The following is a 27,382-nucleotide window of genomic DNA, read 5'->3' on the forward strand; positions in this document are numbered from 1 at the left end:
TTGAGCACTTTTTGTTCATTGAATTTGTCAAAGTTGTCTCTCTTCTCTAATGCTCAAAAAGGGGAGTGGCAAAGCAAATGGGAAGCTATAACGAATAAAATGGAATGACTGCACAGAGCGTGAGCCACAGACATAAAACAAAATGCTTTGCATCCACTTCTCCCAGCCACTGAGCAATTAAGAAGTTAAAATAGATTTTTCTTTTTTCTGGTGCTTGAACAATCGCCAGGAAAGGTCATGATGCAATGCAAACTGTGAAAAAAAAATAGCAAAAACTCCCATATCTGATTGAGATATATAAATAAACGTTCTAAACATCATGTGACATGTTGATACTAACATGCCTAGTATTTGGCAGTGGCATAGATTTGAATGTCATTACAACATAATTTTAGCATTGCTGCAACGGCTTCTTGTGTAACCATTGTTTCAGCATCTCTGTAGTGAATTTTACTAGCGTTATGTTACAGGGGGGATAGGGTTTGCCTCTGTTACGTCCATTACTCTGTAGTAGATTGTCCCATCATAGTGAGGCAGAGCTGTGCTTCACACTGAGCCCGATTGAAACGGACTGGAATGTGAACTTACCTGTGCGTGTTGTGCCGCAGGGAAGACACCAATCGGATTACCAAGGATGTGGTGGCATTCCACGCTGGAGACTTCAACCAGCTGGTTGAGAAGCTGCAGTTAGACCTGCACGAGCCACCTGTTTCACAGGTGAGGGAGGCCGTTACTCTCTGTTGGTGCATTATTTTCACAGCATCGAGCTGCATGGCCTGACAAGGAAAGACACATGAGCCAGGGTCGTGTTTGTCGTGCGAGTGAAAGAAACCTGCGTTTCAGAACATTTGGCCCAATATTTGAAAAGCTACGGGCTCTCATGCTACCCGTGGATCCTATTGATCAGCCGGTTACGTATGTTAGGGCTGATAAAACAGAAGGTAACCATGGGCAGTAAAAAGACTGAATGGTTGCTGTCGTGACCTGTCAGTGCCTATCACATCTTTCTGTTGCTTTCTGTGGTTTGTTCCATTTGGAACTTTGTTACTGGTGCCATATTGTCTGTGGAAGTCAAATGAACTGCTGAAGACTGCCAGTAAGCTAAATAGTGTGCTGCTGATTTCTGGTGCTAGAACTGACAGGTGGTGTGTACGCTAGCTAGCTTATATAAATTGGTAATGTGAGCAGCCTTTGTTTCTAGGTGGAGTTGTGAACTCTAGAGGGCTAAGCATAGGCTCCTGGGACCTTCACATAGATTGTGTCGTTCTTGGCCTTTATTCTTTCATAGCTGTAGCTGCACAAGCTTTGGCCTCGGGTGGTGCTAATGGAAGATTACCGTAAAGTCGGCAAAAATCATGTGGGGCTGCTGATTGGGGCTGAAACAGCTATTAGCAGTTGTAGCCAGAAACTCTGGTAGACATATATCTGCTCATGGCCACTGCTATCTCATATGCTCAGGTGTCTGCACAGAAACCGCCATAAATGACGCGTAGGCAAAAACATAACGCCAGTCTTGTCGTGACTTTTCCTTTGTGGTAACATCCTTGCTGCACTAAAAAATCGTTTAAAATTGAAACAAAACCTACTGTGTATGGGGCTTCTCTTTATTTAAACACTGCTTTTGGAGAATGGGAGATGGAGTAAACTGGGAGGACACTTTTATGATGTAAATGTGAAGGCAGGAGCGGAGCAGGGCTTTCAATGGTAGCGAAACACTGCCTTACACGGCACAGCTAAATCTGCTGGTCTACTTTATACTTTAGCACGGTAGCTGTATTTCAAACTGACATTGCAAAGTCTGGGGGGATTTACGTTTCTTGTGATACTACCTACATGGGCTATAACTTGGCTATAATGATTTGGATTCTCATTGTGCAGCATGGTAAATAGGGTGCAGTTGCATTTTAGGCCTAATGTTTCCTACCATATATTCTAAACCTTGCATCTGCAGCGATCATGCGACTGAATGCTTCTCTCCCGGTGGTGTCGATGCAGTGTGTCCAGTGGGTGGAAGATGCCAAGCTGAATCAGCTGCGCAGGGAAGGGATCCGGTACGCCCGCATCTCGCTGTGCGACAACGACATTTACTTTCTGCCCCGGAACATCGTCCACCAGTTCCGGACGGTGACAGCCGTAGCCAGCGTGGCTTGGCATGTTCGCTTGCGCCAGTACTATCCGCAGGAGAGCGCCACGCCTGCTTCCTCCATAGTTCAAAGTCCCGAAGTTTTGTCAGTGAAGAAGGAAGTCAAAGCGGAGGATTCCAAGCCTCGCAAACGGGAGGCTGATTCCAAGACTCCCAAGGAACCTTCCAGTAAGAAGATCAAGCTGGAACCAGTCAAGCAGCCTGTGCCCTTGGGGGAGAGGAAGCCGGAGGAAGCAGCAATGGCAATGGCTCAGCTGTCATCATCGTCAACACCGAAGAAGCACAGTGGTGACAAGCACAAGGTTTCCAAAGAGAAAAAAGAAAAGAATAAAGACCTCGACACAAAACCGCCTTTGGAATCAAAAGCACAGCACACATCGAAAGTTAACTCTGCAGCGGGTCATACACCCAAGCAGCAGCTTCCAAAGCCTTCTTCTGCCTTGAAAGAGCAGCAGGAAGTCAAAGCTGAAGTAAACTTGCCCGACAAACCAATGGCCTCATCTTTGAAACTGGATGTGCCCATTATAGTGGAGCCCTTGGAGAATGGCATTGCTGCTGTTGCTGCTGGTAGCTGCGTTCCATCAGTTTCAGTATCTAGTTCAACCCTCGCTGTTGCGCCTACTTCCGATATGCCAGTGATCTCAGTGGCCTCACCTGTGCGGACGGCTGAAGGGTCAAGTGCTGCTGTGTATTCCCTGACCACATCAGTGACGAGTTCGGGTTCATCGGTGCCCAAGACGAACCCCTCGACGTTGTCGTCTGAGCTGTTATCGCCCAAGACTGGCAATTCGTCGACTTCTGCTATGCTGCCCTCTGCGAAGAATGCTACTGCTATATATGTTGAGGCTTCAGTTTCAAAGAGCAGTTCTACAGTTCCTACGGACGCTCTCCTCAACTCGAAGAGCAATTTCGTTGTGCCTACTGAAGTTGCATGCAAGATCAATTCATCAACAACAGCAGCTAGTACTAGCTCAAAGAGCAGTTCTGTAGGGAATTCAGTCAATAGTTTGAAGACCACTTCTGCTTTGACAACTGCAGTTTCTTCGAGAAACAGTTCTTTGCCATCAACTGGAGCCCCAGCTTCGAAGAACAGTTCTACCACTGCCAGTGCAGCTCCTTCAAAGAGTGTGTCTACGCCCAGCAGTGCAACTTCTTCGAGGACAAGTTCCACAACAGCCAGTATTGTTTCTTCAAAGAGTAGCATCACAGTAAGTGGTGCACTCCCTTCAAGGAGCAGTTCTGCATCGACGCTGCCTCTGAAAAGCAGTTGCACATCATCAACATCTAAGGGCAGTTTGATTGCTAGTGCTCCTGTTTCCACAAGTACAAGCGGTGCAAGTGGAAACGTGGCTCCATCCTCTCGGAGCGATGCAACTGCTCTAACCTCATCTCCTAGAACTACATGTATAACGACCTCATCTAATCTCCATATCAGCAAGAGCAACTCATCAACCACGATGTCATCTTCAAAGAGCAGTTTCTCATCTGCAGCAGGAGCTGTTCTTCAGAGTTCAAAGAGTAGCCGTGCTGCTACTCCTCCATCATCCAAAGGCAGCGTGATAACCTCTGCATCTGCGACCTCCACGGCCATTAAAAGCGGCTATGCATCTCTTATACATTCAACGTCCAAAGTCAGTTCCAATCCAGCCACTGCCACCCAGCATGCTGGACACAAGAGCAGTTCTGCTACAGCTTCTTTATTCTCCAGAATTGGTTCCACTGTTTCCACCGTCATTCACTCTACCCCAAAAAGTAGTTCAACAGTCATGTCATCCATAGCCGTGTCACCTCTAGAGATCCTGCTCCCTATCACAACAGCTTCTATGGTCTCAAAGGTGTCGCCAACCACCTTTTCAACACCTCCGTCTTGCAGGGCCATTCCTGCATCCCCATCCACTCGGCCTGGGCCCCATCTGTCGACAATGTCGAGTGTACCAAGGCCAGTGACAGTACCATCATCCTCCCTTCCTCTCCCAAGGCAGTCGACCTCTTTGGTGAACAGATCTGCATTGTCATCGTCTCATCGGTCCACCACACCACCTCTCCCTAGGCATATTCTACCAGCCTCAGTTCCAGGACCAATGGCACGAACGGCTCTGACATCACCAATGGCTATGCCTCATTTGAGGACAGTTCCACCATCGGTGTCCGTGGCATCACCGACTGCTCCCATGGCACGTGGCAGCTTCGAAGACTTTTCAAGGCACCTGGGGCCGACGTCAAATCCAATGTTCAGGGACATTCCCAAGCCACCAGCCTCCCTTTTGAGCCCTTCCCTGCCCCACATTGCAGCTCCCATCATGGTTCCCTCGACCATGGCTCCAGTGACTTCCCAGCTGTTGGGCCCTGCAGTCGTGCCGCACCCTTCTCTTGTGGGGCCGTTTGGAGAAGTCCCAGCTGCCACCTACCTACCGTCCATGGCGCATCCGCCACCGCACTATGACCCGGCAGCAATGGGCTACCTGGCCATGCCCAGTGGCGCCCCTGCTGCTGCGCCTAGTGCTGCATTTTCTGTGGCGCCAAGCTTCACTGTGCCACCTCAGATGGCCATGCCACCATACTGCCAACAGGTGGCACCACCGCCTCCACCACCGCCACCGCCTGTGGTTGCCACAACAACCGAGTCAGAGCAGGCCACATTTGATGAGTACGACGACCCGGGCACACCGCTTATGGACGAAGAGCCCCTGCGTGATTCGCCAACACCTCCCCCGTATGACTGCCACCAACCACTGAGACCCGACGACAGTTCTAAAGTGGTAAGAACATTAGACCTCCGGTGAGACGCTCTCTGGCAAAGAACAGTGTGGTGGCGTTGACACTTGTGCCAGACGCACGTCTCGAGTGCATCTGTTTGCACCAGCAGTCCCAGATGTAGGAGAAGGACAAGAGCAGCTTTGCCTATGGTGTCTCCTCTTTGGCTGCGCGTGTTGACACCAAGTCTTGTGCTACTGTTTTGTGAACTCATGCAGCAAGAGGCTCTCGGGTTCAAGCTGAAGGAGTGAAGCTTCGCTACAGTCCCCGTGCAACTGTTTGGGCCGACAAAAGAACCTCTCTGTGCATCTTGTGGGGAGGTTTCTGGGAACGTTGTTAGAACGCCCCCAAATCGTGTTTCTGCTTTTCATTTGTGTGGTGGCCCTGCCTCTGCGTGTCACGTAAATATGAAGGCTTGCTCCTGCTTTTGTTTTTAATTGTTGTGTCCATTTTCATTATTTTTTTACTCAGTATCACATCAAGCCATGTTGCAAGAACAAACTAGGTTTGGTCTCTTGCTTTGGTTGTGTCACAAAGTACTATTAGCAGCGCAAGATCCCTGCCCACTTTTTTTTTAATCTGGTCTTGTTTGTATGTTCTGCACTGTTTGGATGCACTTTGCGGCACTGCTTAAGTTGAATGCATTTTCAGGTTGCCCTGGCAGTTCAGCATTTCTCTGATACATGCTGTTGTGGAAGAAGTGGATGCATGCGGTGTGAGAGGGGGCTGTTCGTATGAATGGGAGGAAAAAAATCGCTTGTTTTTGCTTCCATTTTAACTTATTTAATGTGTACGTTGTTTCTGTGTTTCGGCATATGTCAGCAGTCTAGAAGCTTTTGTTCATTTCTGCATCTTGTGTGATGTGTCTGTAAATCTGGTCAGCCTTACCTCCTCTTTTGCCTTCATAAGTGAACTTTGGCATGGGCGGTGTTTTGAAGAACTGCACAAGGCTTTCTCGGCTGCATTGCAATATGCATGTTTTATTTATTGGAAATTGTGAATGCCATTACTTTAATGCCAAAGTGTACTACCTATATGCTGAAAACGGCAGTGCACAGCATGTGAAATTTTATGTTTAGTTTTTTTCTGAGAAAGGAGGAGCTAAAAACAGTGAAAAACATGTTGATGGAGTCCTTGCCTTGTTAACGTGGGAGTGTTCAACTCAGAAACACCTAATGCTTGGTATGTTGGGCAGTCGTATTGTATAAATTGCAGTAGTCATGCTGTGGAGAGGAGATAAAGGAGCTGTATGAAGGTCAGTACTTTACGGTCTGTTAGAACAAATTTTGCACATCACTTGAACATCTTGGAACTGATATTCTGTGTTTCACTTAATTTTGCATTTACAATGCATGGCATTGGAATATTCAGGTGTTGCTAGTGGTGGTGGGGTTATGGTTTTGGGCAAACCTGTTTCTGATCAGAGAGCGATGATATTGCGATTCCTCAGTGGTCAGTGATGATGCGATTCCTCAGTGACCAATCAGTTTTCTTCCTAAAGTTGAGGAGATAAGGTCGCTTTCTTCTTTTTTCTTTTTTTGTAATATAAAGTTATTATTGAAGTGGTATCGAGAGCTGCTCGTGGAGTGGTATCGAGAGAAACATTTTAAGAACAATTGGCAGCATGTAAACTTTCACTATTGGTTTAGTTGATGGGCTGATAATTACGCTAGAGATAGATCCTTAACATTTGTGATTGTAGGTGCTTTGTAAAATACCCATAATTCTGTTACTGCATCTTACTCACTGACTTACCATTCCAGGAATAAAATTCTTGATGGCTGTAAATGTTAAGCGCACATTTTCAGAGCTTGCCAAAGACATTGCTTAGAGACGAGGAGTTCTTAGCAGAAAACTGATGATGCCTTTCAGGAAAAAAAAAATGAGATTCATATATGTGTCATTTTGTGCATTGTTAAAGTATTGAGTTGTGTGTGCAGTTTGACCCATGCCATGTCTTTTTTTTTTTTTGTTGCGGACCAGCGAGCTCGGAGGCACTGCACATGTGTACGTACATATGAAGGGAGGAGGACGAGGTGGGAGGGAGTCGTTTCCCTATGTACATAGGCTACGGACATGTAGGGTGGCCTGGACCTGACAAGCGCACACCTTCGTGTACTGGGCAGGTGAGCCTGGCTAGCAGTCTTGGGCGACAAAAGTGGCTCTGAAACAATGTGGCGCGTAAAAAGAGTAGCTCGTTCTGATGATGCGCTACTGTAGTTCCACGAGCTATGCTGTGGCTTTGAGACGGCACTTAGCGAGTGTGACAGTGCCCTTGTTGCCATCTGCCATGAGAGAGACGCCACCATCTGCCACAAAGCGGGTATGATTTCTCACTGCTTGCAGCCTCCTGCAGCTAACGCACAAACACGGTCTGGTGTGTCACTCCAACGCTCGTGATAGCATTGTTAACTGAATCACACTATCGCTTTTGTGCGCTGTTAAAGACGGCCACTAAATTCTATTCACATAATCCTCCTGGTGTTTATTTTTTCCTGCATCTGTTCTTCTTGTCTTGTTTTTTCACTTTTATCCTTTTTTTTGCCTTCCGGTGAAACGTGAAGTGGCGAGTTGGGGCGAATTAGTTTTGGCAAGCTACACACAGGAACGTGAGCTTATCCGGTGCCGTGTCTCCAGTCTTTTTCTTGCTTCTGGCAGCATTGAAGGTTTTCACAAGCTGCGCAGCATCTGATTGTTTAATTCGTCTTGTGGCATCGCTTAATCTTTATGCAGTGGAAATTTCTGTTGAAATACCGGTGCCTGCATAGTAAAAGATGCCCACACATCATGTAGTGCTTTGCAAATAGGTGTGTGGTGCTAATTGCAGTTCAAGAATGTCATTTGTTTTTCACACGGCTGCACTGCTACCCTTTTTCGTACTCTTTCTCTCACTCGTGTATAATTAGCATTTATGGTGTGTAACAGTGTTCTATCACATCAGCATGTGTATATGGGTAAGACTTTAGGGCAGTAAATAGACTTTTGGCATAGTGCATACTGCATGCTATCAGTGTGCATGTGTAGTCCTCCCTGTGGTTGCCATATGATGCCAGATGCCTCGCAGCTATCTATCTGCCACACAGGGACTATCTGCTCATGCACAGTAGCAGCGGTGACGGAACGTGCTGTGCTAAAACTGCCGAATATACAACTCTCGATGTATTGTGAAGCCACAAGGTCCAATTCAGGCCACCCTGCGTGCACACAGGTGTAATGCTGTACATAGTTGTAGAATACAACACACAACGCATATTCCGTGTAATGGTCTCCCTCCCATACTGTCTAGTGGGTGTGCATTAGATTATATGGGTTGGTGTCTGTTATTTTAGTTCCTGGCATAGCTGGGAAGGCGCTGTTTGATGAACACACAAATTGTGTATGTCTAAGTTATCTCCTGCATCATCTTGTCTTGTCGGCGGTGGTTCTTTTGTGTTTGTTCCCTGTATCATATGGATGCACTGTAGATACACCCTTTTTTCACTGCAACCACACACACACGCACACATTTTGGGGACATGTTGGTGACCAATAAAACACAGCTGCTTTACCACCGTTGGGACTTGTGGACCTCATAATTTCTCTCTCGTTGCTCCACAATGTAAGTGGGAAGCTGTAAGCTGCCTTTGGGATGTTGTAAACCACATTTATTTGGGACTAAGTAGAGGTAAATGGTGTTTAGCATAGCACCTTTTAGTATGCTAACTAAAATGTAACGCATGCAACGCAGTACTCACATATTCAGCACTTACTGGATGATGACTATGCAGCACTGTTAACTGCAGCAGTTTAAAATTATATGTGTCTGTTAGACAGCCCAATTTTATTCCTATGAACCTACTAGAGCCAAAAGAGTGCATTGTAGGATGTGTCATGTGCTCAGATGGCGGCCCCGTCAGCGATAGGAAACTCCAGGTATTTTTGGTTTGAAATACTTCAGCACACCCTAGTGACTGAAGAAGAACCGATGGCTGAACATGAATAATTCCTGTGCATGCAAGCAGTGGCAGAGAGGGCGCAGGCGGCCGGATTGTCTGAGGTGCCGGGAATCGAGGTTTCTCTGTTATTGCAGGCAGTGGTTCGAATCCCACTCGGGCATGAAGTTTTCTTCTGCTTGATACTGTTTCTGTGACAAGATACGAAGCTCCAGTTGGCTTTCCTCCGGCCGTTATTGAAAGAATTGGTGCTGATGGCTGCATTAGCTGTACAATGGTGTTTACGAAAGTTTTCTGCCCCTGGCCCAGTCCTAACTTGGCCCTGATTTCAGGAGCGGGCATTCAGCAGCACAAACGGTTAACTTCGTTGCACTGTTTTGCTACTCTCTTCCAACCCCAAAGCCACTTCAATTCAGCCTGTCCAGGCAGCCCTGGCATGCGGAGTATCGGCATTATGTGGTTCTGCTATGTGCAGCAACCATTATGCACCAGTTTATCTGCAGGTAGTGCTGGCGGGAAAGCGACCTTTTTAAGCCACATCCGTTTGCCTTCAGCGCTGCATTCAAAGCATGTTCATTCACTGTCTGGCTCATGCCAGGCACAATATGCATGCAAGAGCGAGAACAGGGTTGACAATGAATGGTTTTAGCTGTTGCACCATAGCGCAATTTCTACCCACATTGCGCTGGTTGCTGATGTGACTCAGTGCGCATTGCTGCTGTGCTGGTTTGTGAATGTTCAGTGACCGAAGGCCATTGGCCCTGGCCTATTTTTAAGTGGTGATGGAACTGCAGGCACTGCTTTGGTAGGGATTTAGCAGCTCACTCAAAACAGGCCCAAAGCATATTGGTAACAGCATGGAGGCATTTGGCCTGTATTCGTGGCAGTGGTGGGCTTATGCTGCCCGAATAAGATATCAGTGTAAATGGTTATTGTACTGCAGGGAGAGCATGCAAGAGCTACTTTCTCCGGTCCTGTGAGCAGGTGGCTACCTTCGACATTTTGTGAAAATGTCTGTACAGTATGTCCTGCATGACAAGCTATGAGCTGTAAAAATGTGGCACATGTTGAAAGTTTATAAGCTACGTTTCATGGTATAGTGACCGTAGTGGTGCCAGTTTGCAGTTTGTGTGCAGCAGTGATTGTGGCCCTCAGTCTAGATGTTGGCCCAGTTGGTTCTAGTCAACAGGCATTCATCACTCCCGGCTCGATGGTTTGCAACGCGGCAGTTTTTAGTTTACACACCTTATGTGAAACCATAAAAGTGAAGGCTATTACATACAGCTCTCGCTGTAAAAACTATTAGGCTGTCAGGAAATATTAGGAGCAAAAGGGATTCTGTGAGTTTTCAGGCAGTTTTAAGAGCCAAAATTTTCTCATTCTATTCCAAACTGCTCCAGGGAAAAAGGGCCACAAGTAGGAATTCCCCGGTCTGATTTAGAACATTTTCACTTACTGCATACAATATCACTGCTGTAAAATGTGTCCCTCAGGAGCCAGTGATTGTGTTTTGCTAATCATGTTGTCGGCAACCACTGCAATTCCTTCAGGACGTGCATCATACCTGAAAATTGAGTGACTGAAATTCTCTACTTTCAGAGGGCGGGGGGGGGTAAGCGGGAGAGGGAAGACGATGAGCGGGTGACAGCAGGCCAGGGGTTGTGCTTAGTAAAACAGCAAGAAGGAAATCCCCTTTCCTTTTTGTGCGCTAGTGGGGTCGCTAGGGGAAAACCCTTTATTTGTCCTGGTGAAGGAGGGAAACTGGTTTCGCAGCAGCTGCAGCCATGTGGAACATGCGTGCGTGCACACCAGCTGAAGCTGAGTGGAACGGGAAGTAACAGACCTGCTGTAGTCTAGTGGAAAGGAGGCATAGCGGTTTCATGGCAGCTGCAGCCAAGTGGAAAGGCAGTAACCGAGTCGCACTTACATTGTCTGTAAAACTGCCATAAGTAACCTTTGCAAAGGGTCCATACATATTGTGCAAGCGCAGCTATGTCGCATTGAGTTTAACGAAGTGAATCGGGGGTTGCGTGTGTGTGTGTGTGCGTGTGTGTGTGTGTGCATGCTTGTGTGTGTGTGTGTTTAACCTTACCTCTGCATTGCAAGCGCCTTTCATGTGCGCATATAGTGCAATGTCGTGCCTCTGCCCGATGCGAAATTTTGTGCCCCCCATCTCAACAATCTGTGATTCGCGGGCCCTGTAAACTTTTTTACGCCTGATGTGTAGGGTCGTCCACTCTTAGTGCTAATACATAGCCTCATGGCCGTGCTCTTTGGAGGGCCACTGCGTCCGACACGGCTGCGCTTCTAAGTGAAGTGGCAGACGACGCAAAGCACCATGTACAGGTCCATCTTCTCCGTAGCCACTTTGCAGCAATGAGCGCCTGCGTCATGCACAGTGGTCCTCTAAAAGGGGCAGCCATGCGGTCGTGTGTTCGCAGTAAGAGTAGACGACCCTGTACATTCGTACAAAAACCACTTTCATGAAGAATGCTGCGTCACCATCATGAATCATGACATAGCGAAGCATCAAGGAGATGCTTTACTATTGACCGGCTACACATTCATCTCGTAGCCCAACAGCCAAAGCTATGACCACCATCTTCAGAGGCAAGGCAACCCATCTGTCTACAGTCATCAAACCATCAGCCAGGAGCTGCTGCACTCACAGTAGTTAAATATATCTGAGGGCCCTTTCAACGTTACTCGAGAAATTTGCAGACAGCTCTGTTATCGAAAACAGCTCTGTTATGAAAAGCAGCCTTGTCGGCTTGGCTATGAGGGAAGTATTGTGTATTGCAAAAATAATTGGTGAGCCATGTTCTGGAACCAGCAAAGGCTTACTGCAAGCAACAGAAAGGACCAGTGCGGCCAGCGCCACTGCTGTTTATATACAGAGTAATTAGGTTAATTCTGCCGTGTGAATAGCAGCAACGCTCGGAGAAAACCTTGGTTACATTAGGCGAGGTTAAGTGTGCCCGTGTGATGGGTGTTAGCTGTACTGTGATACGCACCACCGCTGATAAAAAATATATAAAATAACGCTCTTCAACGCAAAAAAGTCCACTTTTTAAAAATTATTAACAGCTTTAGGTGAAACGCCCTGCGTATAAAATGCGTGCATACGTACTTCGCCGCAGCATGAGCCCATGTTATTTTGTTTGTTTTTTGAGGAAAGGAAATGCCGCAGTAATTGTATCACATTCCGGCGGACACCCGAACCGCGCCGTATGGGAAGGGAGGAAGGTGGGAGTGAAAGAGGTGCAGTATTGGAGGTCTCCGGAATAATCTCGACCACCTGGGGACCTTAAGGTGAGCTAACATCGCACAGCACACGGTAGCCTTTTTGGGTTTCGCCTCCATCGAAACGGCCGGGCTTCCTCCTATACCTCAGCGATGCACTGACGATAGTAGCTGCACCGCCACCCCCTATCACACGTGCACGTAAGATGCACGAGGTTTCTGTGCGATGTCAGTGCATGTTAAAGAAGCCTAGGTGGTCGAAATTATTCCGGAGCTCAGAATGCCCATTCTGCGGAGAACAACCAAGCTTATGTCGCGCAGTTTGGGCACGTAAAAAAAAAGGAAAGAAAAAAGCACTACCGAAAATGCCATACCCGTCTCGAGAGCAGTGAGAGGAGCTAGGTGATGTCCAGCTCGGACTTCGACAACCAGAGGAGTCTGCATGGTCAGCAGGGCCTGCAGTGGAGTTTTGGACGGAGGTCTCATCAAAGTTAAAGTCGGCCTCCGCAAAGCTTTCAGCAGCGAAGCATACCAGGAGAGGGCTGGCTCTAGGCTTTAGTTAGGTTGGCTGCACCGCATGACAGCGATGTGGCGTGGAAAAGTAGTACAAGTAATCGAAGGCCACCCACAACCACTTCCCACGTTCATTTAGCCGCACGGTTTCACAGCGCTAGCGTTGCCAGCAGGTGCCGACCGGGCACGTAGCTGTCCCGTCTCCGCATGCGAAAAGTGACTGAAGACTGCCGTTGAAGTGTCACTTGCAGGGGAGTGGCGCGCATTTCGATAGATCGAATGACCGGCCAAATTGGAGTTCGATATAGTGCGCAACTTTCCTATACTCTTACACATGATTTTCAAGCGGATAATCTGTGTGTTCGATGTAGCCAATAATTCGAAATATCCGTATTCGACATATCCGCGTTCGACTGTATCTGATGCAGTATATACCTGTTTCAATTCTTAATTGTCTGACTTGAGAACAGACCACGCAGCATTCAGTGAAGGATGATTTAGCTGTGCGAACAAGTCCTCGGTACGACAGCCGTTCTTATTGATCTTAGCGTTGCACAAAAATGACAGTTGTGTCGTGTGTACGTAACATGCTACTCGGTAAGCGGTAATGCAGAGCAATGACCGCAATGGGGCTGGCTTTTAGCTGCTGATTCCGGATTGCAAAGGTTCGAGAGGAAGGCAAAGTGAATGGGGGGGGGGGGGGGGATAATTGAACGAGAAGAGGACTCCAGTTGTCTTTCTGGCAACGAATATCATGAGAACAGAGTTACGTTTCAACTAATTGGAGCGCCGCCGTAATTGGATGACGTTACGGAATGCTTGGAGTTTCAATCGATGAATAACTCAGCTTCCAAATAGTATATGACTGTACATGTGCTGCGACTCGCTCGCGAAACTGCGGTGGCCTTGAAATTTTTCTTTAGTAGAGGGAATTATTTACTCATTAGCATCCACCCGATAGCAACCATGCGGTTGAAACGAATGAAATCTACACGGTTATCTCAAACCTTCACAGCTAAGGGACAATCAGTCCTGGTCTCGGGCTGAGACTCCGGCACCTTCAACAGTCGCTTGATCAACTAAGCTAATGAGAACGATTAACGGTTGGCAGCGCGAGGTCGAACAGATCAATGGCTCGAGATCAAATCAATGTTATTGCAATCTGGTTAATGCGGCTTCGCTGGGGTCGAAGTTAATGAGTAACTACTTCCTCGGTTGAATTCTGCTGTACACTTGTGTAGCACCCCTGAATACATTTCAGATCATAGAAGTTTTGTTCTCGTCGCGACCTTATTTGATTGCATCGTACGGTTCCCGTGCGCACCAGTGTTCCAAACCTACAGTGAACTAGAAGTTTTCGTCACTGGACCCAAATCACCGCGGACAAAATCGCCACGCGCAATAGCAGACGACGCAGCAAAATCGGCTAGAGCTTGACTTCAAACTTCACATCGGAAGCAGCCAGCCGCGTAGCCAGCGCTCGCAACGGTTCCGGTATTCGGGCTCTCGAGTCGGAGTGGCAGCGACTGTATAAGTGCTTGAGAGAGAGAGAAAGCGCACAGGGAGAGAGAGACAGAGAGGAGAAAGAGAAGAGTAGGAGAGACTCGAGAGGCGCTTGCGCTCTGCTTCTCCACAGAGCCGGAGCCGGAGTCGTCGTCGGCAGCGCAGGCCACCCCCGGCGCTCCGCGAAAAACACCGCCGCTCCGCCTCTCCCCGGCGCCGCAGAAGAGCTCCAACGTCGAGCGCGCTCGGCCCCGGGTTCCGCGCTTCTTTTGCCATCTTTGCTTGTGTTGGCGTGCGGACGAAGTTGTCACACGGCAGGCCCATGATTAACACCTTCTGGAATCTGTGCCGCGCCTGCCCTATACCGGCAGAGAGCAAGGTAAGAGCGCTTCCCTTTCCCATCGCTCGGTCCGCTACCGCAGGGACCGACCGGGCTGCACCGCGGTGCATCTAGGCCTAACGGCGAAGTACACCCGCAGCAGCGGCACCAGCCGTGGCTTCCGCGCCGCAAACAGCAGCGTGGGAAGGTTTTGCAGGCGCGTTGCAATCGGTCAGCTCGGTGACCGGAAAAAACGGCTGCGCTCTCTGGTCGCATGATTCATCGTCGCGTGAGATTTTGAGAAACGGGGAGCTAGCAAGGCGCGTCGCAGAGGAGCGCTGTTTTCTATTTCGGAAAGCGAAGAGCGCTTATGTACACCAGCTTGTGTATAGGCTGTCCAAATGTCAATGCGTGAAGCGAGGCGCTCTCGCGCGATTTAGGGCGCGCTTTTTTGGGAAAGGAAACGTTTATTTGTAAACACTACTCCATCATGGGGCGCTGGCTTTGGCCGGTCTGAGGACCTCGTTTCGCCACTGCCGCAGAGTTTTTAGAGCCCGAGTAGTGGTGAAGGCAGTCGTAAAAACTAAAAGGCGGAACCGCCATATTCACGTGATATGTGTTTGTGGTGTTGAGTCTTTCGGCGCGCCGGGGTCACGCCCTCGTTAATGGTTCGGCACTGATATCGCAATCCCGTACGTGTCTGGCGCGTAATTTAATTACCCGTCCAAATATTGCCGCACTTTTTGGACATCACGTACCGCAGTAAACGGGAGGAATTCCATACCGCTCTTCTTCGTGATTACAACGACCGGTGGGTTACACCTGGCCTGCAGAACCGATTCATTAAAGCTATAACACTTTACAATACGAGAAAGTTATATTTTTGTTTCAAACATATTCAGTCATTCTCATGACCGGTCACGGTGATTGAGAAGCTGAGGCGGTGAAAAGTGAGCAGTCACCAATCGTGAAGCTTACATCGCATTTTTTCTATATTTTTTACGGAGGCCCAATTCCAAATGCATTCTCATGTTTTTTCCAACCTTTCTTTACCAATTCTGTGAGGTCACATTTAAAAATGGGCCGCATATATACCGGTTAATCTGATTGAAAAATACATCAGAAAGCTGTCAGCTCTAGTCGTCCCGCGTATTTTCTTTTTTTTTTTCAAGATTGAATTTCTACCGCTAACCTAAAATTTCGACGTACACTTCATTCTAATATTTCTTCAGGAATTACGAAAAGGTGCTTCTTTTTTCCGAGAGCACTTTGAGGTATCACCGTTTCTTTTTTCTCTTGTGGCGTACCGAGAACTTGATGAACAAATAAACGACGCCGATCAAGAGCAAGATGAAATGACGTTTCGGCTCCACAGTCTGAACCTGCCGAGAAATTAAACGGGGCGTGGCGTTTCCTCCCACAATTAAGCTTCTCCGCTACACCGCTCCTTTCTTAATTCCTCCATCTCTCACCACGTACGCGTACTATGCATAAAATGACTCATGACTGTCGCGTACGGGCAACTCTAAAGCCGACTTGGTCGCGAAGTCTTCAGCGCACCACAGTCGACAGCCAAACGGCCCCGCTCTCCAGTCACGGCGTTGCCTATGCGGAACATTCAGTTCGCTTGCGCAACTCTGCTGCGCGGGGCTTTGACCTTGCGCGGGTTCTTCGTACACGTTCAGACAGTGGCAGGTCATCGAGATGGGTCATCCGCCATGTCCGATTCAGGTGGCAAGCTTCGCTGGTGTTACGTAGTCCGCATAGGTCGGTCCTACACCTCTACTCAATTTTGCGAAGTAGGCGTGTGTGTTTTTTCTCTCTCTGTTTCTTTTTCGTGGTGGACTGATTATTGATTTTATCGACTGGCTGCGCATTGAAGCGCGCCACGAAGTCCACTTTCAGTGGCTGTGGCGTTAATATACTTCCGAAAATGAGCCCTTTGAGCAGCGTGGTACACGTGTTATGGCCAGTGCAGTTGGAAGTAACTGCAACCCGAGCTGGCGCGCTGAACACTGCTTCGTTAGGTGAGAAATTTATTTAAACTGGACAACGAACGTAACGAATTCACGTGAGAAAAATCAGAATTTTTTGACCGACAAGTTCGTAAACTAGAACTTTTTTTAAAGTAAATCTGGATTTGAACTTCGTCACATATAAGCTTGACTTCACGAACAGGAAGCGTATTACGTTGTGGTAGACGGCAGCATTATTGAAAATTGTTTTTTTTAGGAATGGAAATGGCGCAGTATCTGTCTCACATCTCGGTGGACAACTAAACCGCGCCGTAAGGGAAGGGATAAGGAAGGGAGTGAAAGAAGAAAGGAAGAAGGAGGTGCCGTAGTGGAGGCCTCCGGAATAATTTCGACCACCTGGGGATCTTTAACGTGCACTGACATCGCACAGCACACGGGCGCCTTAGCGTTTTTCCTCCATAAAAACGCAGCCGCCGCGGTCGGGTTCGTACCCGGGAACTCCGGATCAGTAGCTGAGCGCCCTAACCACTGAGCGAGCCACCTTGGCGGAGTCAGCATTATCCTCCCATCCACTTTTGCTGACAGGTATAACGTATCTCCTAGCTTCAGTCCTGTTAGTGCTGACCCGACTGTAGTCAACAAAACTCCTGAGTTGGCGTTAGGTATACTCTTTGACAGTAAACGCAGTTTCCGACCAAACTGGATGCGTAGAATAACAGTCTGCGCCCGTATCCACGTTGACATCAGCAGCCGCCATGTTTGCTCCGTCAGGCAGCCAACTCAGCAGCACCCGGAGTCCATTTGAAGAGCGGTACTGTCTTTATTTATTTATTTTTTTGTTCTTCGTGGTTCCGGGTGCGAAATACGAGACGCGACAAGCATAGACTTCACTCTAGGCGCCTTGCACGTGATTCGTGACCTCGCACGCCAAGAAGTGATGATCGTTACAGCCGTGGACACGAAGGATGTTGGCGTGGTTGCTGCACGGAGCTCGCGCGCACCGCAAATTGTGATGCACCCTGCAGACAACACCAGGCAGCGCGTGAGACAGCATATACAGTAGGGATTCCTTTTCTACCGCAGACTGCTCTATGATGCTGGCTTCACCCGGCATCTTCACTGAAAAGTGAAGACTCACAAACACCTGCCAATTCCGTAGTGCCTGCACAAAAACGCGGAAGATGTAAATTTTGCTGCGTTCTTTGGTGCCATTCGATTGAGTTAAAATAATGGTGCGAATAGAAGTCACTTGCCGTTTATTTTATTTTTTATTTTATTTTGCGGAGGAAAACATAGATAACGCGTGTTGTGCTCAAGTTCTGTCGGAAGGTACCGTACCCGTCAGAGTGGACTGCATGAATGCCAAGTGTGTGCGCAGCCATAAAATAAATAAAATCTTTTTCTAAGCTGCACTGCAAACGCTTTATAGTGAACGACATTAAATTGATATCAGCGAGCCAGGAGTTCTTGAACGAGCGCCGAAATTTCGAGAAAATAGGTGATATTTTGAATTTTGCTCCACTCCCAGATGCAGCCCTTGGGTCCATGCACCAAACCCACGACCTCCCATCCAGAAGCAACTGCAGAAGCGCCATATAGACATTGAACTACGAAGGAGGGAAGTGCATGCACAGAAGAACTTGAGGATTATAACTCAAGTGAAATTGCCTGCTGAAAAAATGTGGGGCAAGAGAAAGTACGCAAGCGCAGAGAATTGTACTGTCTTAATCGCGGTTAATGGGAACGCAGCAGCATGTGGCCTTGCGTACAATCATGCACATTCTCCTCATGCACGCAGCCGTGACTAGGATAGTAGTTCACTACACGGCTTGTGTACTTTCCCTAGAACTGCATTTTTCCAGCAGGCAATTTCAATTCAAATGAAATAATTTGCTTAGCACCAGCCTATTCTTGCAGTTGTGAACAAACATGCATGGTTCTGTGCATTTTCATTTGCATGTGAGTTTATCACAGATTTGCGAGAGTCAAGCAGCTCAGAGGCAATAAATAGGATGCGCTTGATGTATAATTTTAAAACCAGGCTTCTTCCGTGTAATATCCCAGGCCCAGATGCTCAAATATAGTCGGTCAGCACTGAAACACTGCGTATAAAAGGCGTCTGCGACGGGGAGAGCCATGCGACTTAAGTGCGGGCTCTTTCTCACAGAGCGCAGTATAGTCGTGCGTGTGCCCATTAACGAAAGAGACGCATTCTCCTGCAAGCCGGCACGCCAAACGACCTGCCGCTAAGCCTTAAGTCGCGCCATATACGATCGTTCCTTTCATTTACGTCTTTGTCTGCGGGGTTTGGTCATTGCGAGCACTCGCTTTCGTTACACGCATGGTGGAGGGAATCCAGGGACAGGCCGTCAGGGACAACTATAGGGATCGAGGAAGAGACACCGTAGAAGTGGGGAGGACGAAGAGAAGCTAGGGAGCGAAAGGAAGAATGAGAAAGTTTGGCGAGAAGCTTTCCGTGAGTCGACGAGGAGCGATAGGGAGTGAGGGGAAACAAAAGGAAAGTGGGGAAGGGACTGGGGGCGCCTCCCGTACGCGAAAGAGAAGGCGTAGGGAAGCGAGGGGAAAATATGGGGAAAAGAGGGTGTGGAGAGCGTCCCGCTTGTGCCGAAGCCCCCGCAATGCCGAGGCCAGTCGCCGACGTGTACCGCTCGATATCGTGCACCAAAATCGAAGCTGTATGGAGCGTGTATGTGCGTGCGAGTGCGGAGGAATTTACCGTCGTGTGTCGCCTTCCCTTCCCTACCGGGCGTCCGTGATAACGTCCTTGACGAGTCGCTGGGGCATCCAGCTCAAACGGGTTCTCGCCCGTGTTTAGCGTTTGTATGTATCGGCCCCAGAAGCCCTCTCTCTTCTGTTCTGGTCGTTCCTGTATTTCCCTTATTTCCCAATTTTTTTTTCGCTTATGCACTGTCCGGCTCAGCGCGACCGAAGACATTTACGCACTGCGCTCGCGTAGTATTCGCCTCGCATACCACCTTTTCTCGTTTTTTGTTGTTGTTTTGACAAACAAAAGGGTAAAATGATCAAGAAAAATTCTGTAAAGATGACTATTCGCTTCTTTCGTATCTTTTCTTTCTTCACCTCTTGCGTACTTCAAGCGACGCTGAAACAGCAGCAATTTGTTTTCGTGCGGAAATTTATATTGTTTTTCTACTATCGCGGATCGATCTATTTGTTGAAGCCGCGGTCGTTCCAGCCAGCCTCCGCTACTTACTCTGCAGTAGAATGCATGCTTTCAGTAAGGTGACAAACATTTTCTTCGTATATTTTCACAGATTTTTTTTTTCTTCAAGGGAATAACACTATCGTCTTTAAGTGAATGTCGTAAAGTTCACGCTTTCTGTGTTCCTAAGTCATGGTTGATCGATTAGAAAGATATGTTTTGCGCTTCTTTAAACGGCAACGATACTGTACACTGAAAAAAGTCAGCGGAATGACAACTCTTCCTCTCTTAATAGCGCTGAAATACTTTCTTTCTGATGCTTCACTTTTGGAATCAGATAAGCATAGGCATATTGATTATGATGGCACACATCGCCGGCTATAGCTGCGCGTTTTTTTTTTTGCGTTGATATTCACGCGTCCTCCCTCCTGCCATTGGCTGCCGATAATCACGTGACAGTGACGTAACGGACCGAGAGGCATGGCCTTCCCCGGCGAAGGGAAATGCGGCGTGAAAGGTGTCGCGTTGCTCCAAACCCTCTTCGACTGCGTTGGGGCGCTGGTTTCCGCGGAAATGCCCTGATGCATGTTTACTTTCAGGTGCTGCTTTCACAGCTTCGTGCTGTTTATCACTTAATGCGCTGAATTAAGTACGACCGCGCGCATGTACGGATGAAAAAAAATTACACAAACTCGCTTCTGCGTAAATCTCCGTATAACGAACTAATTGAGCTTTGACAATTCGGTTAGCCTATCCAGTGGCGTCTTTTTTTTTTTCACTTATCAACAGGGGACCATGCTTCAACGAATTTTTGACGTAGCAAAATTACTCGTTTAAAGGAGAAGTTCATGTCGTTCCTTAATAAAGTACCTCGAGTTCCAACCGACGAAACGCTTAGCGTTGACTGTGCGGTTTATTAATCGTGCCCCCGATGCAGCAACAGCTCGGCAGCTGTGTTTTTTTTTTAACTATTGACATTGCCAGCTCACTGTAAGAACGCAAACTACTTAACTCGTGCTCCTACGCACGAACAATTTCTAGCACTGCCGAGACATCGTACGCGCGGCGTCCGCTATTATCCATCTTGACGTCGTCAGCATACGTACGCCTATCTTCCGCTCATATTGTTTACGATATTCCAAGGACGTTTAGGGACCGTTCTTTGATATACGTGATGGATGAAAGGGCACTCTCCCCAAGGCACCATTTCTTCGCCCCCCGTATCTGTCTCGGAGAACACGTTTGCGCGTGTATAGCAAGCATTATGGCTACGTGCCAGAATATTTGCTCGCTCCCGGGCCTCGATTTACACTCATTAAGCGCGGCCCGAAAGGCGCCCTTTTAGTGCTAACGTCGTGAAAGCGATAGCCTCTGGGAGACGGCTCCTCGCATTTCGTATGTTTAGTATCTAGTTTCGTAGCGTTAGTTATGCTCTTTCCGCGCCTACATGTAGTTTCTTTTCTCTGTCGTCATTACGGTCATATATAGTCTTTTAAAGCGACGAAGAAAAACGCCACGAGCTTTTACAATTCCGTACTTTCTTTGTTTTTGGTCTTCTGGATATATATATATATATATATATATATATATATATATATATATATATATATATATATATATATATATATATATATATATATATATATATATATATATATATATATATATATATATATATCTTAGATAGTCGTCCCATTCAGTGTTCTCTTTAAGAACGAAGCAGACGACAAGAAGAAAGAAAAATAAAGGGAGAAAAGACTGGTTTGCACGACTTTTTCTCTCCACAGCTGAAATCGCGCTTGGCCCTTTTGTGTAGTAATTTCTTGTTCTTTCTTCTTTGGTATGGGAAGATCATACGCTCCGAAGCGTTCTTTAAGAGACGGAGTGATCGTTTTGGCGCGCTTTTTAAAATTGTGAAGATTACGATCGGGCGTCAAGGCGCCGTTCAAGTTGATTATCTGCTGTTGTCAACGTCTTTTGGTAGGCATGTAGGGTTGTGATATTTAGGGTATTTTTAGACGTTTTTTTTTCTCACTGGGTGAGAGGCAAATCAATAACTGATAATAAAAGACTAAAATAAAGAGGTAATAGCTGGAATACGTGTTGTAACAAGCATTCGCGCGGCAAAAAAAAAATGCTTCAAATCCAGCTTGAACAGCAAATTTGGGGAGCAAATGCAGGTTTACTGAGCGAAACCTTTGATATTTTTGATGAAATTCAAATTTGCGTCGGCTAAATATACCACGCCGTTGTGAAAGTACATTGTTACCTGTTTCCGGGGGGCGCTTGCACGCAGTATACATAATGCGTTAAAGAAAAGAAGGGGACATATTTTTTCCAAGAAAAGTCCATGGGACAAAAATTCACAGGTACACGTAATTCCATTGCGTGTTGGCAATGCATAACATTAGCAGCTGTTGACGCCTTTACCGGAAGTGACGTTACTTGCTATATTGTGACGTCACATACTGCAGCCAATGGAAATGCTTTCGTCTGGCGACGTCACTTCCCTCTAGCCAATGGGCGAATTTTATGACCGAGGACGCATTTTGGCCACATGGGTTCCAATGCTATTGCATTAATGACAAACATGAGCTTTAAGACCAGCGCACTTACGTGAGAAATCTGTAAGCGCCAGCAACACCGTGGTAAACTACCAAAAATCTGTTCCTCTACGGTCGCCATGCTGTATGCTGCTGCACGTTTGGAATTTGCAGTTCGTGGGTGTAACGTCTGGCCGTATGAAAGTGAAAGTACACACAAAAATCATATGTCTAATACACGCTTCTCAGCGAATTCGTGCCGCTATGCTCTGCACTTACCTAAATCAGTTAGGCTTAAAATTACACGTGACTATTGAATCCGACATGTGTCCGCGGGGGTCTTAACTTTGAAGGGATTTTTAGCTTCATTTGCGCAGTAACCACCGCTACTGTGCTACTTGCGCGTTTTATAAGCAGATTTAGATTCTCAAGCTTTGATACATCTTTCTTTGTTTTTTGTCCTTGAAGTTATGTTTCGGTGACTTAGCGAGATGTATATACTTCGGCAAGTTGGTGAAAGCGAAGCGGTGGTGCACGCAAAAAGGATGGGACCAGAGACGTCGACACGGGCAAGCAAGCGAGCTTTGCCGCAAGTCGTAGGTGCTAAGATGGAAGCCTGATTTCGGGCGTAAGTTGATCTCTGATTGTTGTGGGGGGAGGGGGGTTAGCGGTGAGATTTTCTTTAAATTTCCCCGTGGTGCACCTATCATATCATTTATTCAAAAGCACATTTCCTACTTTTCCCTGTGTTATGAGATGAGCAAGAAATACTGGTCGATCCGCATGAAAAATGAACGGATCGCGAGCGCGCGCGTGATTATAATATGTACTTTGTAACTGAGTTAGTACAGAGCTGTAATTATTCGTCGAAATTGTAATTAGATTCAATGATCAATTATTACAGAAACCTGTGTCCTGCGATGTAGCTAATATTTGGTTCGCACAACTAGGCACGTCCACTGGGCTAATGTGAGTGCATTAACAAATTTTGTAGCCGCATTATTGCAGGGCTTCAGAAAAAGTTGTTGCTATTCTGATCAGTACTGCTGACGACTGCTGCAGCTGTTATGGCGGGACGAAGAAAAAGAATTGAAAAAGTGTCCGGGCCTGTGCCACTAATTATAACGAGCTTAATTCAATACGAGGTAGAAAAATAACAAGGAATGCAAAAGAATCTTGTATAGTAGAAAAGAAAAACAAGGAAAAGGTAAATTATTGGCACTGTCGGAGCCTCACTGTGCGACCGACAACAAGAGTGCATATTCACGCAACATTGTGTCACTGTTCCTGTCAGCACAAACACAAGACGCGCTATTCTCGTCACTGTACTCATTGCACCAATTAGAGAAATTGCTGTCGCTTCCTCTTTCGCAACTTCCGCGTTTCACAAGTTAGCTTCGCGTAACGTTCGTGAGGCACACTGTTTATGCATCATGTGCTCCGAGTTTCAGCTTCTGCGCGCTGTAAACAGAAAAAAAAAAGAAGCGAAGAGAATAATGGTAACGACAACGCGTGTACACTCAATTGATCGTGACAAGACGGAGCCGCGCGCGCTGCCCGCGTTGAAGACACGAATTGCTGCCGGCGCGCCCTGTTTTCAAAACAAAACCGGCGGATGTATGTAGTCGTAGCCGAAACAACGGCAAACGTGGCTCCACCGCGCAAGTGTACAGTACATCATACGCACGCACGCACGCACGCACGCACACACGCGCGCACGCAGCGAGCTGAACAGCTTTCTCGTTTTACTCTTCTCCCGTCCACTCTAGCAGAACGACACAAATTGTCAGCGCTAGGGCTCGGCAAGAGAGAGAGAGTATAAACGCAGGAAAGAATAAAAAATAAAGAAAGTGAAGGCACGGATGGGGCGTAACAGTATGGCTTCCGTACATGTTTCCGTCGCTGTGCAGACGACAGACGAACGCACGGGAGCAGCAGACGACAGACACATCACGAGCGTCTGGGTCGAGCGCGCATGCGCCGTAACCTCCGCAATCCTTTTTGCTGTCCCGACGGCGGCTCGTAGCAGACGAACGCTGATGGGCGGGCGACTGCGGCTGGCCTGCTTTCGCTTCTCGCCGTAGGCTTCGCCCTGGCTTGGCTCGGCTTTATTTTGTTATTTTTCTTCCTTATTTGTCTTTGCCTTTTTATTTCCTCAGCGGTCGTTGCTGGGAGGACTACTGCTCATTCGGCGAGAGCTAGACGGAGGAAGAGAGGGCCGTAATGGCGGCGCCCCGTCAGACGCAGAGCGAAGCCAAGAGGGAGCATAAGTACCGAACCCTTTCGGGCCTAGAAGTTTTTTTAGTGCTGCAGCCGGCCGATTTGGACTCGCTCCGGAATCTCGAGAACGCGTCTGGCGACGGGAGCTCGGTGCCAACTGTATGAAATAGAGAGCACGTGAAACTCGAACACCATGCGTGCGACGTTACTTTTTTCTTTTATTCGTTGGTTCCCTTTCTTTTTCGCCGTGGTTGTAGCCGTCTGTAACGGCGGAAATGGAAACAATTCCGTTTGATGGACGCTGAGTATCCTGCCTCGGAATGAATGCGAGTGCAGATGGAATACTCTGGCAGATCGCGTGGAAGCAGCAAAGTGCAGAATGCCTTCATTCGGACAGAGTATAACATAGTCCCGGTACACGGCACTTTTCCTGATTTTGGGAACAGTTTGTCCGCACGGCTCTTCCATCCATTTTTGTTTTGTTTCCTGTTCCAGTTGGCTGGGGTTTCTTGAGGACGATGCGATATGAACAAAAAAAAAAGAATCTTATAGCACAGTGCAGATTGAAGTGACCACCGGCAAATGGAACCTCTATCCAGCTTGCTTGCTCATTGGGCACGCTTTCACACAGCCTTCTACTGTCTGCATAATGAACCCATCATATCTTCAGCGTCGGAAATAATAACGACGACGGCATGATGATTAATGCGTGAATGAATTACTATTACTATGATTACAACTGATATCATCAACGTTCACGTATTATCATCATAAGGTGTTACTTTTTTTCGGTTGTGATAATAGCGATGGCGGGGGTGTTGGTGTTGCTGCATGCCGATTATGAAGTTGATGAAGACGATGACTGTGCGCCAGCATTGCACGGGGACACTCAGTCAAGCATGCCCTCTCATGCGGCAGCGATATTGCTCTGGGGACCCTCTAAGTCAAGGTGGTGTATCCTTTGCGCTGAGGGTGATGCCTGTTTGTATAACCTCCGAACGCGCTTTCGTCACGCCATCACGGCACTCATCGTACTAAGTCATTCAGAGCTTACTACGGGTAGACAACGTAGGCGACTGGGCGTGGCAGTGTTGGAGCTGGTCACGACAGTTCTTCGACAAGAGGTCTAAAGAATATATAAGCGCGGAGCACCTAGATTATGCCGCGGTGAAAATGTGTGAAGACTGCCGACCCGGTACCCAGAAAAACCGTACACCGATTGAAGGGGGGGGGTGTACAAAATGTGCTTTTTGTTTTTAAAGTGCTGACACACTTCGTAGGCATACTTCGACATATGGACCACATCGTGAAACAGATCAATGGCGTGGTTTAAATTTTCGTGTTTCGAGTCTTTCTTCTTGATTACCATTTTTTATTATTGTGTTAATTGCGAAGCCCTTGTGGTGTTTTTGTTCACAGAATGAATGAATGAATGTTCAGCCTTGTGACATGTACGTACGCGGTTAACGGCACGGCGTCAGACCTGTGTTACAGCTATGATGGTGTGGTGGTAAAATAAATAACGCAAATTTGAAATGATGTATATGGTATACGATGTTTGATGTCCCAAAGCGATGCACGGGTCTACGAAGAACGCCACAGTGGAGGGCTCTGGATTAATTTCGACCACCTGGGGTTCTTTAGCGTGCGCTATAGGCAGCAACAACGGCCAATAGAAATAACGTCAAATTTCTGCTTCGCTATGTGCAAAGTGACGATTATATATGAATCACCTTCGTCACGTGCGGTGCGCGCCAAGCAATGAACATGTATATTCGCAAAGCCCGTAATCCGTCAGCCACCGCAAGCACGGTGATTGGCTGGCGTGAGCACGTCCTTTCTCCCATGTGGTGCCTGAGTTGCCGCGCGATGTTGTGACGTCATCGACCTCCGGCTTTTTCCCTGTAGCCGCCCGCTAGCAAGGGGTCACATGAATAGATGACGTCACATATTTTTGCCCACTGACGACCGTGTCCTCGCCGGCCCCCGAAAAACCTTCTTCGTGTAGCCTTAATTGTAAAAAAAAAAAAAGCGTAACGTTGCTGTCATTATCATCATCATCATGCTGATGTATGCAGCCTCGATTTGAAGTCTTCAGGCCATGTAGGTTACGTTTCGAGCCTTTTAAGTGATCACTTAAGGCAACCTTAAAGCCCAAAAGGTCTATTAATAAAGACGCGGGCGCACGAGATCTCACCCTATAGTATTTAGAGCTTCACGCTGCCATGGATGCTTCATTGCACGGTTGGGGAGCAGTCCATGTGCCCTGCAGAATTTTGAGCGAGGCTGCATACAGTACACCACACAGCAATTAGTAGCGAACGGCAAAACACTCACTAATGTACTCCGTGTCCTGCTGAAAATCTTGACAAAATTTGCGCGAAACACGCAAGGAGCGACGCCACGCACTCGCGCACATGGAAAAATCAGCGCTCTAATGTGCGTCCTCTACACTGTCCGTAAGTGGAGAGGTAAGTCACGCTTGGTGCATCGCCCTTTTTCCCCCGGTCGCGGTCGGTCACATCCGAGGGAGCGGGTAATTGCGTCCTTTGTAACCCTGCGCGTCAACGCTTCTCGTGTGCCGTCCTTTCCCGTGTCCCTTCCCATTCGTTTTCTTATTGTTTCGATTTCCCCTTTGTGCCACACCACTCCTGCTGGCACGGGTCCAGCTCCTATCTGTGTGTGCCCCGCGCCGCATGCACTTACACTGTATCGCACTGATGCAGCTACAGTTGCGCCGAGATGGTCGTTGACCATATGCTGTGTGGTGCGGCTGAAATAGTTTCCCTAGTCGTTCGCTAACGAATTGTCCGCTTGCGCCACTGGGCGCCCCCGCTCGGAACGCGCGGCGATTGCTCAAGGCGCGTTCAATACGCCGCATCTGCCCCAATGAAATAATGCGCGTTTCTGCGGCGGCCGCCGCGCACTCGAAGGGAAGATCGAGTTAAGAGACATATGGAGCGAGTTGGGCCCGCGGACTCTGCCCGCGTACTATAGACGCGGTCGAGGTCGTACGTCGAGAGGTGTCATGACCCCGCGTTGCGTAAAGTTG

General features: G+C 47.7%; 2 protein-coding genes across 5 annotated transcripts in view; both read left to right on the plus strand.

Annotated features, from left to right (window-relative positions):
- The window catches only part of LOC144098940 (uncharacterized), a 32,326-nt gene extending 23,877 nt beyond the window's left edge, over positions 1-8,449 (plus strand). Inside the window, exons 7-8 of the mRNA XM_077631917.1 lie at positions 609-717; positions 1,996-8,449. Of these exons, the coding sequence (XP_077488043.1) occupies positions 609-717; positions 1,996-4,926 (3,040 nt within the window). The 3' untranslated portion in view covers positions 4,927-8,449. The remainder of the gene's footprint in view (positions 1-608; positions 718-1,995) is intronic.
- Positions 8,450-14,212: 5,763 nt separating this feature from the next.
- Positions 14,213-27,382, plus strand: part of LOC144098942 (uncharacterized) — a 79,842-nt gene continuing 66,672 nt past the window's right edge. For 3 of the 4 annotated variants that reach the window (XR_013307272.1, XR_013307273.1, XM_077631922.1), the window contains exon 1: positions 14,224-14,467. Coding sequence is in view for 2 of the 4 variants with exons in the window: in XM_077631922.1 (XP_077488048.1) it covers positions 14,411-14,467 (57 nt within the window). In the remaining 2 variants the exon portion in view is untranslated. Of the gene's footprint in view, positions 14,468-27,382 lie in introns of all 4 variants that reach the window. The other variant, XM_077631924.1, reaches the window with a different exon arrangement.

This window comes from Amblyomma americanum, chromosome 7, assembly GCF_052857255.1.
Source record: "Amblyomma americanum isolate KBUSLIRL-KWMA chromosome 7, ASM5285725v1, whole genome shotgun sequence".
Taxonomy (NCBI): domain Eukaryota; kingdom Metazoa; phylum Arthropoda; class Arachnida; order Ixodida; family Ixodidae; genus Amblyomma; species Amblyomma americanum.